Raw genomic sequence first — 16,932 nt, 5'->3', positions numbered from 1 at the left:
CAGGTATAGAATTTCTTTTTGAGATCATGGAATGTTCTGAAATTAGATTGTGTTGATAGATACACATTATAACACACTAAAAACCATTGAATTGTACATTTTAAAATCGTAAATTTTATGTTATGTGAATTTTATATCAGTACAAAAATTACAAGAAAAAAAGGAGTTAAATAACTTCTGTAAGGTGATAGATACTTGGTCAGACCCTAGGTACAAGTCCTTTCTGGAAGTCAAGGCCCATTTTGCTGCCACCTTTGGTGGCCTGTAGTTACTGTCACTCACCACCAGGTGGTAGTATTGTTGAATAGAAATGTGTGCAGGGGTAAAAATCTGGCTCTGTCCTGAATTGCTTTGTCATAAAAGGAGACTGTCAAAATTGGCGATGAATTTAAAAAAACAAACAAGGTATATGACTCTCCTGTGCTTTATGATTGAAATATACACCTACAAAGTATTTTTGCCCCTAAATAAATCAGAAACATAAAGAGATCTCATGACAACGTTTTAGGGACTTACAGGGAACAGAGGAACATGTTAAATGGCACCATGGGGATACAGTCATTAAAATCCAGACTTTGGAAATTTAGGATAAATGATCAAAAATTTTCAACAAATTGTGAAGAAAAACACGGGGAGGGAGAATCTTATATTAAAAGTTACGTAAGAAATATATCGACCAAATGCAATTTATGGGTTGTTTTAACCTTGATTCAAACAAGTCACTGTAAAATATTTTTTGAGACTATTTGGGGAATTTTCTAGTCATTTTTAGAAACATGACATTAAAGGAACTATTTTTTAATATTGCGAGATATGATGACATTGTGTTTTTTAGTCCTTTTTGAAATACATACTGAAATATTTACAGTTGAAATGATAAGAAATTTAGGATATGCTTAAAAATAAGCTAGCTTTTTTAAAAGGTGGTAAACAGGAAAAACCTGAAATTTGTGAACCTAAACATGTACATGAATTCATTCAACAAACATTCCTTGAACACCTACTTTATTTGAGGCTTGTGATTCAATTTAGAGACTGTTTTCAGAGCAGTAAGTGAACTCTTAGAAGGTGAGCTGGTGTAAAGGATGGACCTGAGTGATGAGGGAGCAGCAGTGAAGGAGTGATGAGGGGATTATAGTTAGTTAAGAGATTTAAGTTTTATTAAGCTTTGATTTGTAATGTCACATCCATAAGTAAAAATGCACCAATAATAATTGTATAGTGTAAAAACTTTTTACAGAGTGAATACCCTTCTGTATCCAGCACCCAGCCAGCACAGTTGAATTTTGAACAAAATATTGCTTGAAATATTGGATGTGGAATAGAGTAGAAATGAAGATCTTAAAGCAGAGAAGGAATGAAAAATTCAAGAACGACATATCCTCTTAAAATTCCAGGCTAAATATTGCCCTGGAGATAGGAGACTTGAAAAACCAAGTTTGTGGATCTACTGTAGTCTTAGGGCACCTTAATGAGCAGAAGAAATATGGAATACTTTTATTATATGTATATGTATTTTATGCTAAAGGTCAAAACTTGTGCTATTTGTAACTGAGGAACAATCATTTATTAAATTAATAATAAATGTTAATAAACTTATTAACAAGTTTTTAGAATTTTATTGCAGCTGTTATTGACTTTCAGGATTTATACATTTGATTTTCTCAAGGTCATTGCCAGAGTAGGAGCTGCAGTCTCTTAAAGGCTCAGTTTCATTCAATATTTAAAAGTCAGCCCGGACCAGTGTGGCTTAGCTGGTTGAGCATTGTCCTGCAAAGCAAAAGGTCACCAGTTCCATTCCTAATCAGGGCACATTCCTGCGTTGTGAGCTCTGTCCCTCATTGGGGTGCATGCGAGAGGCAACTGATGGATGTTTCTCTCTCACATTGATGTTTCTCTCCCTCTCTTTCTCCCTTTCCTTGCCCTCTTAAAAAAATCATCAATTTGGAAGAATTTCTTAAGTTAATAGTTGATTATCTTTAACAGTAAGACTGCAGTCTGTGCTATAATTAGCGGATTTGCTGTAGCCATTTCTGAAGGTGATACTCTTAAAAAATTATTTATTTTTAGAGAGAGGGGGAGGTTGCAAGATAGGGAGAGAAACATCGATGTGAGAGAGAAACATCACTCAGTTGCCTCTCGTAGGCACCCCGTCCTGGGACCAAACCTGCAACCCAGGCATGTGCCCTGACTGGGAATCGAACTGGTGACCTTTCACTTTGCAGGACCACTCCCAACCAACTGAGCTACACTGGGCAGGGCCTGAGGGTGTTATTCTATAAAGTAGTTGCTTTATATCCCCTTCTGCTGATTATGAAAAAGCGCAAATAGGCTAAGTAACTTGACCATGGTCATAACAGTCATTTAGTGGCAGAGCTTCTAAATGAACCAAAGTTGTATGGCTTTATAGTATTTAACTGATAGGGTTGTTGTGAAGATTCTGGTATTGCATATAAGTCACTTAAAGCAATGGTTGATTCCATGTGTATAATAATTTTTAGGTATCGATATTATTGTAATTATCACTACTTCAGAGAGAAACTCCGGTAGCACAAGGAAATCTCCCTCCCCACAGGGAAAGAAGTTCTACTTAATTTTTTAGGCAGATGAATTGCTATGAGAGTTCCTACTTAAACGGTGTAGGTGAAACATATATTTAAATACCTCAGTTTGGGGGCTTTTTAAAGTAATAAATCTAAATTCCCATGAAAATAATTTATGTGTTTTGAGTAGTTCAGGTTTGTTTTCTCTAGAGAATGTAATTTCAGTGAGTTTTAACTGTCGCAATTCCTGTTGTAACAGAATTTAAGCAGAGTGGTGGCAAGCCCTATCTCTCTGTGATTACCGGGAGAGGAAACCGCAGCCAGGGAGGAGTGGCTCGCATCAAACCGGCCGTCATTAAATACCTCACAAGCCATAACTTCAGGTGGGTACAGACTTCTGTTATCAATAATGGCAGTTGCCCGTATATAGAGAGTAAACACTAAGAGTGTGCGCAGAACTATTTGTTAAAGTAGTTAACTAAATTTAACCATCTAGTTTTAGCCACAAAGCCATGCTTAAATTATAACATTCTCTGCTGGATTTATGACGTCCAGTAAACCAGAAATGAAAGAAAAAAATGTGTTTGTTGTTCAAATAATCATCTGATAAAACTATTTCCATCCTAAATTTAAAATCTGAAAGCAAGCATATTTGTATTTCTTCGATAATGCATTATTCGAGATAATTCAATTATACATATCATAGTTTAAAATTGCTCTTCAATTATTCATTTGAAAATATATACCTGGATTTTGGAAAGAATTTGGGAGCTTCTGCTGAAATATGGTTATAATTTGGATGTGTTGTTTAAACTTTAGCAGAAACACTCTTGTAGTCACTGTGAATTTATATAGTTTCATAAGTTAACCCTTTGAGTGCCATGCATAATTCGAAATTTGGATCAACATGAGAAAAAATTATATCAATATATAACCTGAGGTACCAAAAAAGAGAACAAAACATAAAATACAAATTATTCCATTGTTAATTACATTTATAGCCATCGAAAAAAGAGTCGCTGGGAGCAATGCTGGCACTTCTGAGAAAATTTGTCAGCGCGCTCACAGCGACATTGGCACTCAAAGGGTTAAATGCCATTAATGCTTTTAGCTGACAAATATGAAATATCCTTTTTTAAATAAGTGATTATTATTCAAATAACAGAAAACAGCAAGAAAAGTCCACGAATAAAGATCTGTTGATAGATAGATCCCCTTAGGATATAGATCATTCAGTATCCTCCTCCCTTACTACTTGTTCCAATTAGTTTAGCATATTTTGTTCATGTCATCTAATAATATGTTGTTTTGCTACTTATTTATTCTGAGCATGAACATATAACCTTTCAGTTATTTTAACAAAGGAGTACTTAGACTGGAACATTATCATGTTGGGATTAATAATCTATTTTAGAAACTAGTTTTTTAAAAAATTTCACACCAAGGGTGTTGAAACCATTTCATGGTTTGATGACTCAGACTTACCTATGATATTGGCGATTTCTTCTTGGTACTCAATGCATAGAAATAGTGTAATTCACACATCATTATACCCTTGATACAGCATGCTCTTCTTTATGAAGGTCAGATTCAGGCTTTTGAGAGTTTTGATAAATGTTAAATTGTAATAACTGTTAAGTTAGGAATAATCCCCAGCCTTAGGAATGTATTTATTTTGACAGTAGATTAAAAGGAACGTAAGTATAGATATTGGTCCTAGATATTGACTTAATGGAGAGTACTTAAATATATTTAGCATAGGCATTTGGAATTGATTATAAGATATTTCTCAACCAGTTTGAAAATTTTATCTTTGAAATTACTCTTTTCTCATTTCTGCAGGTTCTCTGAAATTAAACCAGGGTGCTTGAAAGTCATGCTAAAGTAAACTAAACGTCCTTGACTTACAAATGTGAAGGTCTGTAGATTAAAATTAGTTTTATTTACAGTTGTAGTCAATTTTATTGTCAACATGTGTTTTATTAGAAATAATGTCCAGTTATAAAATAAAAATGTTACAATGTTTTTCAAAATTCAAGAGAAGTTAAATGTTTTTATTGAATCAAATGCCAAATATATTGTTAAAAATATTAAAGATAACTTTTATTGATTACAAAATGTCTGAGAAAATTATCAGATCCAATTTTAAAGTTTGAAAGTGTGCTAATTCTTTCTGAGAGACAAAATATTATCTTTCTGTTAATTGTTGTTGGACATTTAGTGAAGATCTCATGGTGTCATATCTATGAGAGGTATTTCAAGTGCTTGGAGACCTGGTTCATGCCTTTCAAAGGCTGCGGCTAAAAAAAGTAGTAGTGGTAAAGAAAGAAAGAGAGCTAACAAAAACACTTGAATGCTTTTTGATTTCAAAACTAAATACAAAAAAACATCACTTTATTTTGCCATATCCAAGAGGAAGACATGCTGTTGCGCTTTCTTCTGCTTTGTATTTGCACGTGATCTTAATCTCTTAACCTTCTGGTTTTTTTTTTTTTTTTTTTTTTTTACTGTGTGTGTGCATTTTCTAGAAGAAAGTTGGGGTCTGAGATTCTATTGCAGTTTTATACTTTCCATAGGTAGGAAAGTTTTCAGAGAAGGATAAGTGATTAGATATCTGCCAGATGTTCCCATCTTATAGAACTGCTTCTAGAACTGTCTGCATAAGTGGTTTTTAAGATAGTACTAATGAGCTGTCTTTTATATTGAGGCATGTAATTTCTAAACTGCAGTAAGGTCAAAATTCTATTAACTTAAAAACAAATGAAGAAAACATTTTTGATGTAATTATAAAAAGAATCCTTACTATTTAAAAGTTTTTTACTTTTACTTTTAAAAAGAGCCAGCTTCTGAATGAAAGCCTTCCTTGACTTCTGTTTTTTGGTTGGCTAGAAAGTCCTGTTAGTATGTCAATTGAAATTTCCTTTACACAAGTTTAATGTGGTAAAGTATAATCTTCCAGTAGAAGACAATGATTACATAAATTTGACTTTGGATATCAAGGGTACTTGTTAAAATCAAACAGTTGTGTTGCTTTTCAATAAACGTAAAAAATCATTTGGGTCAGGAATTATAGGATTGAACTTTTACTGCAAGAATCCTGAATTACAGAATGGTTCCTAAAATAACAGGCATTTTAATGAAAATAAAACTCAAAAACACATTTTTATATATTATGAAAGCATGCTTTTAAAAGAAGAGCTGTCTTGTTGAATTTATTTCCACAAAAATAAAAATATTGTTTATTATTTAGAAATAGTGACTATCTGGTATTGAAATATTATTCATATGCTATGTTTGTAATAATTTGTTTAAAAAAATGCCAACAGTTTAGCATATGTTTTTTAGTAATGTCTAGAAGAGTTGTATACATTACAAATAAAACAATTCCTTTCAACATTTTATAAAACTAATTGTTAATGATATAAAATGTTTTTATGTATAAATTAATAAGATGTAAGAAATGAGACTGACAATACTAAAATCTAGAGTTATTTGAGTGTGCAGCTGCATATGCATTTTCTGTGTTTTTATATTTCCTCATCCCGTTTAAAAATTGCTTTTGAACACTTTAGACTTATTTTAATGTTATAATTATGATTAATGTGGGAGCAGTCAAAATGAATGAGAAGTGAGGTATTTTGTGGCAGAAACCAAATGAAAGAAGCCATGTTTATATTATATCAACTTTAATTTTATGCTTTTTTTGGGTGAATCTAGAGTATTTCCCCTTAATATTCATTCATAAATATATAGACACATTTCAAACATCATATGTATTTTCATGAATTTGTTTAATCTTAAACTACCACCTACCCCACTATTTACCATAGTTTAAACCACACATATTTATGAAAATTTTTTTTATAATCGCTCCTTATTTTGCTCATTTCTAAATCCTATATGCCAAAGGTAAACATATTTTGGGGATCATCAAAATTTTCACTTTTGCCCATTTCTAAATCCTATGTGTCAAAAGTAAAGATAGTGTGGGGATTTTCAAATTTTTTATGTACTGGTGTATTTGTGTTAGTACGTGATTTATGAGAGTGGCTCTTCACAGATGTATGTATTAATATTTAAAAAGTGCAACACTTCTGTAGTTTGGAACGTTTTAGTAACTATTATATCTTTCAGTAGTCTCTACCAGTATCTACCATGGGAAAAAAAATGTGGAAATCACAGGAGAAATGCGTTTGGACTGAGGGGACCTGTAACAGTATTGTCAATCCATCCACTTCCTTACGTGAACCTGAGAAATGGAAGCATGTTGTCTCGGTTATTAGCTATTCCTATATTTCTGTATTATTTTCAAGTTGAGTTTTTTTCAATTTATTAGTATTTCCATATTATTTGCAATTCTTTGGCCTTTAAATATAGGACATATTATATGTTAGAAATCCTGACTTGTATTTTAAAGTGTCTTATGTTTTATAACACATTTGGAGAAGAATAGCTAAACAATTATGTTGGATTGTTTCTGATTCTTTTTGTCTTTTTAAATTCAAGTGTTTTGTACGCTTAGAAAAAGGATACACAGATTAACAAAATTAGTCTAAGCTGGGTATTGGAAAGTTTGAAACTCAGGAAATTGCTTTGACAATGTCTTAACTGCTCTCAATTTAAGAAAAAGATAAAATTATAAAAAAGATACAAAAATAATGTTTGCTGTTTTTTTCTAAGTGCTTTCCCATTGTGCAATGAGGTGAAGTTTGATAATTTTCCTGTGTAGTAGTTAAATATTGTTTATTTTTATTTACATGTTAAAGAAACAAGTTTAAATGTTTGTGTGGCCAAAATAGTAAAGTAAGTTTATGTAGAATGTTTGTTAATGGTGCTTATTTTTAAATATAATTCAAGTTTACAGTATTAATTAATGCCTCTTTAGAGAATTTTATAGAGAAACAAGGCTGGAATACATCTATATCCTGAAGAGCCTTTTAGAAATACACATTGTATGATGAGAGATTTTATTATTTTCCATAAAGTTGAGCAATGGACTTCAGTGGTCCAAATGATGAACCTGTTATTAACAAATGACTGAATTAGCCATGAGACTTCTCATTAAAGTACATTACTATAGCTATCAGTTGCAGAATATATAATAACATTTCAGACAATGTATCAGAAACAAAATGCTTTTATTTGTACTATAAAGAAAATGTAATTTTGCTGTTAACTCTACTTTTTTATTGAAAATGTTTTGTAACTTTGTTTTAAAAAATTTCTTAAACCATTTGCAAATTACATACTTAATTTAATAAAATACTTTAGCCACAGTCCAGTGTGAGAAACTTTTTATTTGATGTGGTTGGGTTAGTGGTTTAAATATTAAAAAATATTTTTATGTGTGTTTTTGGAATCTCAAGGGAAAAGTATTAAAAATTTCATTTCTGTATCACAACTCTTATTGTAGTTTAAATTCTTTTGCTATAACAAATATGAAATCCACTTTTGAACTAGATAAATGGATTAGCTAGATTTTTCTCTTTATACCCTTTTATCTTTTAACAGATGTCTAAAATTAAGATTTGTGTCTCAAAGGGACTCATAATACTTTAGTTAATATTAAAGACTATTGAACTTTAACTCCAAAGTAGTATAACTCACTCATTTAGCAACTTAAAAATATTTATTTGATGAATGTTTATTGAATACTTGTTACTGGGGATATAATGTGAGACAGAAAGAGCTTGTATCCACAATTATTCTCATCAGTTATTTATTTATGTATTTTAAATTATTTATTTGTTTGTTCATTTATTTATTTATTTTTAGAGAGAGGGGAAAGGAGAAAGAGAGGGAGAGAAACATCACTGTGTGGTTGCCTCTCACTCGCGCCCCCAATTGGGGACCTGACGTGCAACCTAGTCATGTGCCCTGACTGGGAATTGAACCAGCAACACTTGGTTCGCAGGCTGACACTCAATCCACTGAGCCACAGCAGCCAGGTTCATCAGTTATTTTATGTATAGTGATATATACCATGGAACACTTTCATATACAGTAGTCCCTCTCTATATTGCGGTTCACCTTTCATGACCTCACTGTATCAGGATTTTAAAAAATATTATATTTAATTATTTATCGCGAATTTTCCCTATATCGCGGAATTTTGCAGTACTGTATATTTATGTTGTTAAAGTTACGCAGGTTTAAGAGTTTAGAATATGTTTAAGAACATAAGTTGTGTTTATAAAAGTGTAGAAAAGGTTAATAAGGGAGTGGGAACAGTTTATAAGTGTGTGGGGTTTATAAAGCCTTAAAATATATATAAATACTAAAATAAATGTAAGGTTCCTACTTCGCGGATTTTCACCTGTTGCAGGGGTGGTGGTGTCTAGAATGTAATACCCGCGATAAGTGAGGGAATACTGTACATTATATTTTAAGACCCAAGAGAATTGTTTTATATCTGTGTCTTACAAAGGCTTAGAGAAGTTGATGGCAGAGGTACTGAGACTCGAACCTAGGTTCTCTTGACTCCTAGTATTGAGTAATTGCATCTTATCATAAGAGTAAGAATTTATACTTAAAGAGCTAATATCCTGTTCCCAAGTGAATGAGCTATGTCTGTGAAAGTCTGCCATTTATACATCTGCCTTTCTCCTTTATCCAAAGGATATTATGGTATTATAGGTTTTCCCAATGGCAAAGATAAAAATACATTTTTCTCAATATAAAATTCCAGAGGTATAGAGTCTATGACTGGATGTGCTCTTTTACATGAAGTTTTTGGGGATCTAATATCCTCTTGGTCCACCACTCTACCATACTCAGGGTGTGGCCCTCATTTTTATAACCATCACACATCTATATTTTGTTGGAGGAAGGACGAAGAAGAAGGGAGCAATGGGTAAGTGCCAGCAGTCTATAGACGATTTTTGGAAGCTGCCATAATACACAACTTACATCTTATTGGCCATAACTTAGTCACATGGCCAGCATCTACCTGTTGGAGAAGCTGGGAGATTGTCTTTATTTCAGACTGCCGTATATTCAGCTAAAATTTAGGCATTCTCTTGGAGGAATGAACAGCAGTCTCTGCCACATTATTTTTGGATCACTGAATACAAATAATGTAAAAATTAGTTCTTGATCTATTTCTTCAAGAGGTATTTGTTGATGACTACTATGTGCTAGGAGTAATAAAAAGGTAATCACAGTTGTATGTGTTTTAACTTAAATATTCAGTTGACATTATTAACCAGCATGGCTGATGGAGTGGGTTTCTAGTGGATGACTTAATTGCTAATGGGATCACTTTTGATCTGATTACTCAGTTATGGCTACTAGATTAGGTATGTGAGTTATTTCTAGTGATACCAATTAGTTAATATATTTGCACATTGATTTGTGTTTTCTTAAACATGTACTAATCACATCAATGTATAAAAAGCACAATACTTGGTGTAAGTGATTTAAAGCTAAGTAAACCAGGGTAGGGATATGTAAATATTTGTATGTCTTAAGGACTAGAAACTGCATAGAAAAGAACTGTGGAAGCACTGGGGGGAATAAGTGTTCTTTTTGGAGGTAGTACATTTGAACTTTGCTCTCCTGATTGAAATGTTTTAAATTACTTTATAGAAAAAAGCCTAAACAGTTCAAATTCATGGCTTTTATACATACACAAAGTCTGTCCAAAAAATATCCAGCCATGTGCTATGGAAAAGGGACATTTATTGAAGAAATACAAAATGCAAGAAACATTGTATATAGGACACTGATACCTCAGTCCCCTTCAAAGTAGCACCTTGGGACCTCACACAGTTCTTCCAGTCACCATCAGCTGCCCTGTTGTATTTTCCTGAAGCTCATTCATGGTCTGGAATATCCTTCCCATTCAAAGGTGATTATAGCCCTGGCTGGTGTGGCTCAGTGGATTGAGTGCTGGCCTGCAAACTGGAGGGTTGCCAGTTCAAATCTCAGGGCACATGCCTGGGTTGCGGACTAGGTCCCCTTTTGGGGGTGTGCAGGATGTATCTCACATATTAATGTTTCTTTCTCTTTCTCTCTCTCTTCTCTCTCTTACTCCCTCTCTTCTCTCTCTAAAAATAAATATTTTTTAAAAAGTGATTTTAGTTTTGGGAAAAGCCAGAAGTCACAGCGCACCAAATCTGGGCTGTAGGGGGCTGAGTCACCTGGGTGACTTGATGTTTCACCAGAAATCTCTGCACAAGATGTGATGTGTGAGTGGGCATGTTGTGATGAAGCTGCCAATCACCAGTTGCCCATAGCTGCAGCCTTCTGAATCATTGAATAGTTTCCGCGGAGGAATGTTGAAGATCAACAGAAAATCTGATGCAGGTTCATTGCTCTACTTGCTCAATCATTTTGAATGCGAGGGCCACACAGTACAGGTGCTCATTCGTTGGCATCTACCACCATTACTGACTAGTACAGTGAAGGCTTCATTGTTTACGCATGTGCATTCCCGTCCACTCTCCTTGGCTGCCAGATTACATTGATGTTGGGCAAACCATTCTTATTATATTAACAATGGTTGGACAGACCTCATAACTTACAGTTGTACCTTTCATAGGTTCTGGAGCACTTCTCTGAGTAATTATTTAATTTGTTAGAGGTTTATTTAATTTTAATAGCTAATTAAATATTGACATTTTAATATTAAAAAAGCTTCAAAATTAAACAAATTTCTTAACAAGAAATGACTGTTTTGGTGTAATAAAATACGGTATTCCCTCACTTATCGCGGGTATTACGTTCTAGACAGCCCTCCCCCCCCCACCCCCGGGAAGTGGGAACCTTACATTTATTCTACACTCTTAAACTCTTAACTTTAACAACATACACAGTACCGCAAAATCCCACGATATAGTGAAAAATCCGTGATAAATAATTAAATATATATTTTAAAGTCCCGCGATACAGTGAGGCCACGATAAGTGAACTGCGATATAGAGAAGGATTACTGTAACAGCATGATCAGTTGGCACTTCTGTTTCTGGTCATATATAGGAACAGCTGTAGGATATGAAGGTGGGGTAAAGAAATGAGGTGATGGAGTTCTTGCTTTTATTTTCCAGCTTTATTGATGATAATTGACATGTAACATACATAAGTTTAAGGTGTACAACGTGATGATTTGATATGTGTGTATATTGTGAAACATTTACCACAATAAGATTAGTTAACATATCTTCACCTCACAATTTCCATTTTGATGTTATGGTAAGACCATTAAAGCTCTACATTATATCAGCTTTTAAGTATGCACTACTGTATTGATAACTGTAGTCACCATGCTGTCTGTATCTTAGAACTCTGGAAGTTATTCTTGAAAGTTTGTTTCCTTTGCCCAACATCTTCCCATTTCCCCTACCCCCCAGCATCTGGCAACCACCATCCTACTCTCTTTCTATGAGTTCAACATTTTTAGATTCCACATAGAACTGAGATCATAAAGTATGTCTTTCTCTGCCTGACTTATTTCAGTTAGCATAATGCCCTCAAGGTCCTTCCGTGTGGTTGCAAATGGCAGGATTTTCTCTTCCTCTTTTCCTGGCTGAATAATATTCCATTATATATATAGACACATACATACCCCATTTTCTTTATTCATTCATCCATTGATGGACACTTTAGGTTGTTGCCATATCTTGGCTACTGTGAATAACGCTGCAATAAACATGGGAGTACAGATATCTCTTTGAAATACTAATCTTGTTTCCTTTGGATACATATCCAGAAGTAGGATTGCTACATTGTATGGAAGTTCCATTTTTTTAATTTTTGAGAAATGTCTATATTGTACTCTGTAGTGGCTGTTATCAAATTTACATTCCCACCAATAGTGCACCAGCGTTCCCTGGTCTCCTCATACTCGCCTGCGTTTGTTACCGCTTGTCTTTTTTGTAATAGGCATTATAACAGGTGTGAGCCGATGTCTCATTGTGGTTTTGATCTCATTTCCTGATGATTTGAGATGGTGAGTACTTTTTTATGCAGTTGGCCATTTGTATGTCTTCTTTGTAGAAATATCTATTCATGTCTTTTGCTCATTCTTTTGTTTGTGTTTTTCCTTTTTTCTCCTGAGTTGTATGAGTTCCTTATGTATTTTGGATATTAATCCCTTATATACATGACTTGCAAGTGTTCTGTCCCATTTCATAGGCTGCCTTTCCATTTTTTCTGGTTCCCTTTGCGGTGCAGAATTTTTTTAGTTTGATGTATGTAGTCCCACTTCATTTTTGCTTTTGTTGCTTGTGCTTTTGATGTGATATCTAAAAACTACTACCAAGATCAATGTCAAGGAGCTTATCTCCTGTGTATGGTTTCTTTTAGCTGTTTTATGGCATACTAAAGTCCCATAATACAGGGATTTTATGAAGGCTTTCTCATGTAGGAAGGATTAATTTTTAACGTTTCATCCCTTCTCCCTTCTCTGGAGGATGAAGGATGGGACTGAAAAGTCAACGTTTCTAATCATTGCTTGGTATTCCTGGTGACCAGCTCCCACCCAGGAGCCTACCCAGAGTTACCTCAGTAGAACAAAAGATGCTCCTAGTGCTCTTACACTTAAGAATTTACAGGGGTTTTCAGAGCATTGTGTCAGGGATGGGAGGCAAAGACAAATATGGAACAAGAGATACTTCTAGTGTTCTTGTCATTTAAAAAATTATAAGGGTGCCTGGCTGGTGTGGCTCAGTGGATTGAGTGCCAGCCTGAGAGCTGAAAGGTCACTGGTTTGATTCCCGGTCAGGGCACATGCTTGGTTGTGGGCCAGGTCCCTGGTTGTAGGGTGTGAGAGGCAGTCAATTGATGTTTCTGTCCCTTTCCTCCTCCTGTCCCCTCTCTCTAAAAATAAATTTAAAAAAACTACAAGGGTTTCAGGACCTCTGTGCCAGACACCGGGGACAGAGACCAATTTGCAGGGTGGGTTAAACGTAGTTTTACAGTTGTTTGTGTGGAAAATAATGCAATAATTAATTAATAATACAAGAACAAACGCGTTTTGCATACTCACAACTGTAAACCTACTTTTGCCCCAATGCTATATATTTTGTATATTCTCACAGTAGTTATATTTTTAAAGTCTTCCCTTTTGAAAAATATGCATCCGGAAATATTTGTATGAAAACAGTATGATACCTGGGACTTACTTGAAAATAAGATGAAGTGTATGGGACTACTTACTAAATAAGATTAGCTTAAGTTGGTAAATGTAGAAGCTGGGGTTCATTATTCTATAATTTCTACTTTTGAATATATTTAAAACTAAAGTATTTTATTTTTATTTTTTTAAATATGCTTTATTGTCTATGCTATTAGAGTTGTCACCATTTCTTTTCCTTTTGTTTCCCTCCACCGTGACCCCCCTCTCTCCAGTTGTCCCCCTCCTTAGTCCATGTCCATTTGTTGTGCATATAGTTCTTCTCAACATCTTCCTGTCTACTCCACTCCCTCCTACTATGCTTCTTAATTCCTGTACCATCTCCCTCCCTTTCCCCCTCCCTTCCCCGCTGACCTCCCCCCAATATGTTCCCCACACCTATAATTATTTTCCCACTCTCGTTGCCTACTTAGTCTGCCTTTGTCTCAATTCTCTAGCTTCTGTTATTCGTTGTTGTGATGGTTTTCATTTTAATGTTCACAGTTTTGATGTTAAAGGGTTAACATTTCATATAACAGTGGTTTGGATCTGATGAACTCCTTCAGTTTTACTTTGTCCTGAAGGCACTTTCTCTGTCCTTCTATTCTGAATGACAGCTTCACTGGATAGAGTAATCGTGGTTGTAGGTTTTTGCTTTTCATTATTTTGAATATTTCTTGCTAGTCCCTTCTTGCCTGCAGAGTTTCTTTTGAGAAATCAGCTGATAGTCTTATTGGGGCACCTTTGTATGTAATTCTCTTCTTCTCTCTTGCTGCTTTTAAGATTCTCTCTTTAGTCTTAATTTTTGACATTTTGATTATAATGTGTCTTGGTGTGGTTCTCCCTGGGTCCAGTTTTTTTGGAACTCTCTGTGCTTCCTGGACCTGTAAGTCTGTTTCTTTCCTCAAGTTAGGGAAGTTTTGCTTCATTATTTTTTCATACAATTTTTCAATTTCTAGTTCTTCTTCACTTTCTGGCAGCCCTATGATTTGGATGTTGGCCTGCTTATTGCTGTCCAATAAGTCTCTGAGCCTCTCCTCATTTTCCTCACTTCTCATTTCCTCTTTCTACACTGGTTGACTGTTTGTTCCTTCCCTATGTTCCTTTGTTGATTTGATCCCTGGTTTTCTTGCCCTCACCACTAGTTTCGTATGTGGTTTTATTCATTTCAGCAGGAGTAGCCTTCATTCCTTCCCTGTCTTGTTTAAGATCTTCTGTTAGGTCTGTAAGCATTTGTATAACCAAAGCTCTCAACTGTGCCTCAGAAAGATTTCCTATCTACTCAGCCGTTAGATTAGATATTTGCTGTCTGGTCAGCAGCATGATTGGGATCTATCATGATCTGTGCCATCCTCACCATTTTGTGTTTACCTTTGCTTCCTGGGCAGGGCTGTCACACCTCCTATGCTATACGGGGTGGAGCCCTGTGCACTTGTCACAACTGGGTGTTTTCTGTGGGGGTGGGGGTCCAAGATGGATTCCTGCCTTTCAGTCTCCGCTGAGAGACCGGGAGCCTCCTCCTCCATCCCCACCCCCACCGGGCCTCACAGTCCAAGGCAAAGGGGGTCTGCCTTCCCCGGCTTTGGAATCGCAAGCTGATGGGTCTGGTCTGCAGCTGGGCGTGCTCCTCAGGTGCTTCTTGCCTCCCCCTAAATACGGGTGTCTGTGCTTACTGCTGTCTTGCCTCCATCGCTGCTGCTGCTGCTGCTGCGGACAGCACAGCTTGAACTCTCGACCCCGGCATCACCCCTCCTACCCATCCGGACGAGCACCACTTCTTTATAACTTCATATGTTGGACTTCCATTTATTTTCTGGAACTTCTGGTTATTTCTGGTTTTGCGGTAGTTGTATTGCCTCTTAGTTGTGGAGGGAGATGGAGTGTGTCAGTCTAGGCCTCCATCTTGGCCGGAAGTCTCCTGTGTTTGTTTGCTTCCATGTCCCAGGGAGAGCTGTCACTCCTACTACGTTGTAAGGGGTGGAGCCTTAGGTATTTGTCAGTAATGGGCGACCTGTTTCACCACATTGTGGCGCTGTATGCCGGGGAGGGGTCTGGGAAGGAACAATGCCGCTTGCCTAGCACTCGCCCCTTTTCCAGGCACTTCTCCCACTTTTGCACTGGACTGGCACCCCTCTAGCTGCTGCTCTGGCCGTTGTTCCCAGAGTAGAGTGGGTCTGTGGATGTTCTAGGTCCGTGGGGGCCCTTTAAACAAGCGGGCTCTGCTGAGAGACCGGCAGTTTCTGCCTCCATCCCAACCCCCACTGGTTTGCACAGTCAGAAGCAATGAGGCTTGATTTTCCCTGGAGCTGGGACAGTGAGCTTCGCGGTCTGGTGAGGAGCTGGGAACACTCCCAGGTGTCCCTCCTGACTTTTTAAAACGTGTAACTGCACTTTGCGCTGGCCTGCTGCTGTTGCTGCTGCTGCCACCACCACACTGTGTCCTCTCTGCCCTCGCTCCGCCCCTCCTACCTGTCTGGATGAGTATTTCTTCTTTATATCTTGTTTGCTGGACTTCCATGCACTGTTATTTTCTGGAACTTCTGATTGTTTCTAGTTTTGAGGTAGTTGTATTCCTTCTTAGTTGTGGAGGGTGACGCAGCATGTCTGTCTACGCCTCCATCTTGACCGGAAGTCCAAAACTAATAAGTATTTTTTAAACGCTGGTAAAGGAACCAGAGTAATGGACTCTAGACTTGGCTCTGGGAATGATTTCCAAGAATGGACCTGCCACAGTAGCCGCCATCCCTGCCATCATGAAAAGGTGAGGAATCAGGAGACCACCTTGGCACCATCGCCACAGCTTGCCCTCGGCACAAACCAGAGGCGGTGAGCAGATACCAGAAAAGTGTTCCTGACAAACCTGACATCTCCATAACATGACTTTTATTTAGCAGAATGGGCCATAGCAGCAGATGGATGGCCTCCAACTTCTGTCTCCCGTATCTCCTAAGAGTGTATCTAATTAGTTGAAACTATTTTATATCCAGATTTTTACCTGCAAGAAGAGTCTAGGAAATGTAGTTTTAAACTTTACAGTACAAAAAGGCTGATTAGAAAAAAGTGGAGCTAGAGGGTGGATTATCAAATGTTTGCATTTATGACACTGATGGAACTTGTCAAACCAGGTACTAGAAGTAAAATAAGGTGATATATTTATCACAAAAGCCTTGCGTGTCAACTGGTGGATGTAGAGATTTGCCAGAGGTACCACAGTCCAAGATAAATTTAGCATATCTTTCAAGAACGTTAATTTTACTCAGTGGCAAATAATGCATA

The 16,932-nt window shown here is 36.3% G+C and overlaps 1 protein-coding gene across 3 annotated transcripts in view; it reads left to right on the top strand.

Moving 5' to 3' along the window:
* Positions 1-7,810, top strand: part of N4BP2 (NEDD4 binding protein 2) — a 73,843-nt gene extending 66,033 nt beyond the window's left edge. For 2 of the 3 annotated variants that reach the window (XM_090266967.1, XM_090266965.1), the window contains 3 exons: positions 2,803-2,926; positions 4,386-4,461; positions 6,681-7,810. In XM_090266967.1, the coding sequence (XP_090123093.1) occupies positions 2,803-2,926; positions 4,386-4,431 (170 nt within the window). In that variant the 3' untranslated portion in view covers positions 4,432-4,461; positions 6,681-7,810. Of the gene's footprint in view, positions 1-2,802; positions 2,927-4,385; positions 4,462-6,677 lie in introns of all 3 variants that reach the window. The other variant, XM_090266966.1, reaches the window with a different exon arrangement.
* The last annotated feature ends 9,122 nt before the right edge of the window (positions 7,811-16,932 follow it).

This window comes from Furipterus horrens, unplaced genomic scaffold, assembly GCF_987537825.1.
Source record: "Furipterus horrens unplaced genomic scaffold, mFurHor1.1.pri manual_scaffold_2, whole genome shotgun sequence".
Taxonomy (NCBI): Eukaryota; Metazoa; Chordata; class Mammalia; order Chiroptera; family Furipteridae; genus Furipterus; species Furipterus horrens.
This window is presented reverse-complemented; position numbering and strand designations above follow the sequence as displayed.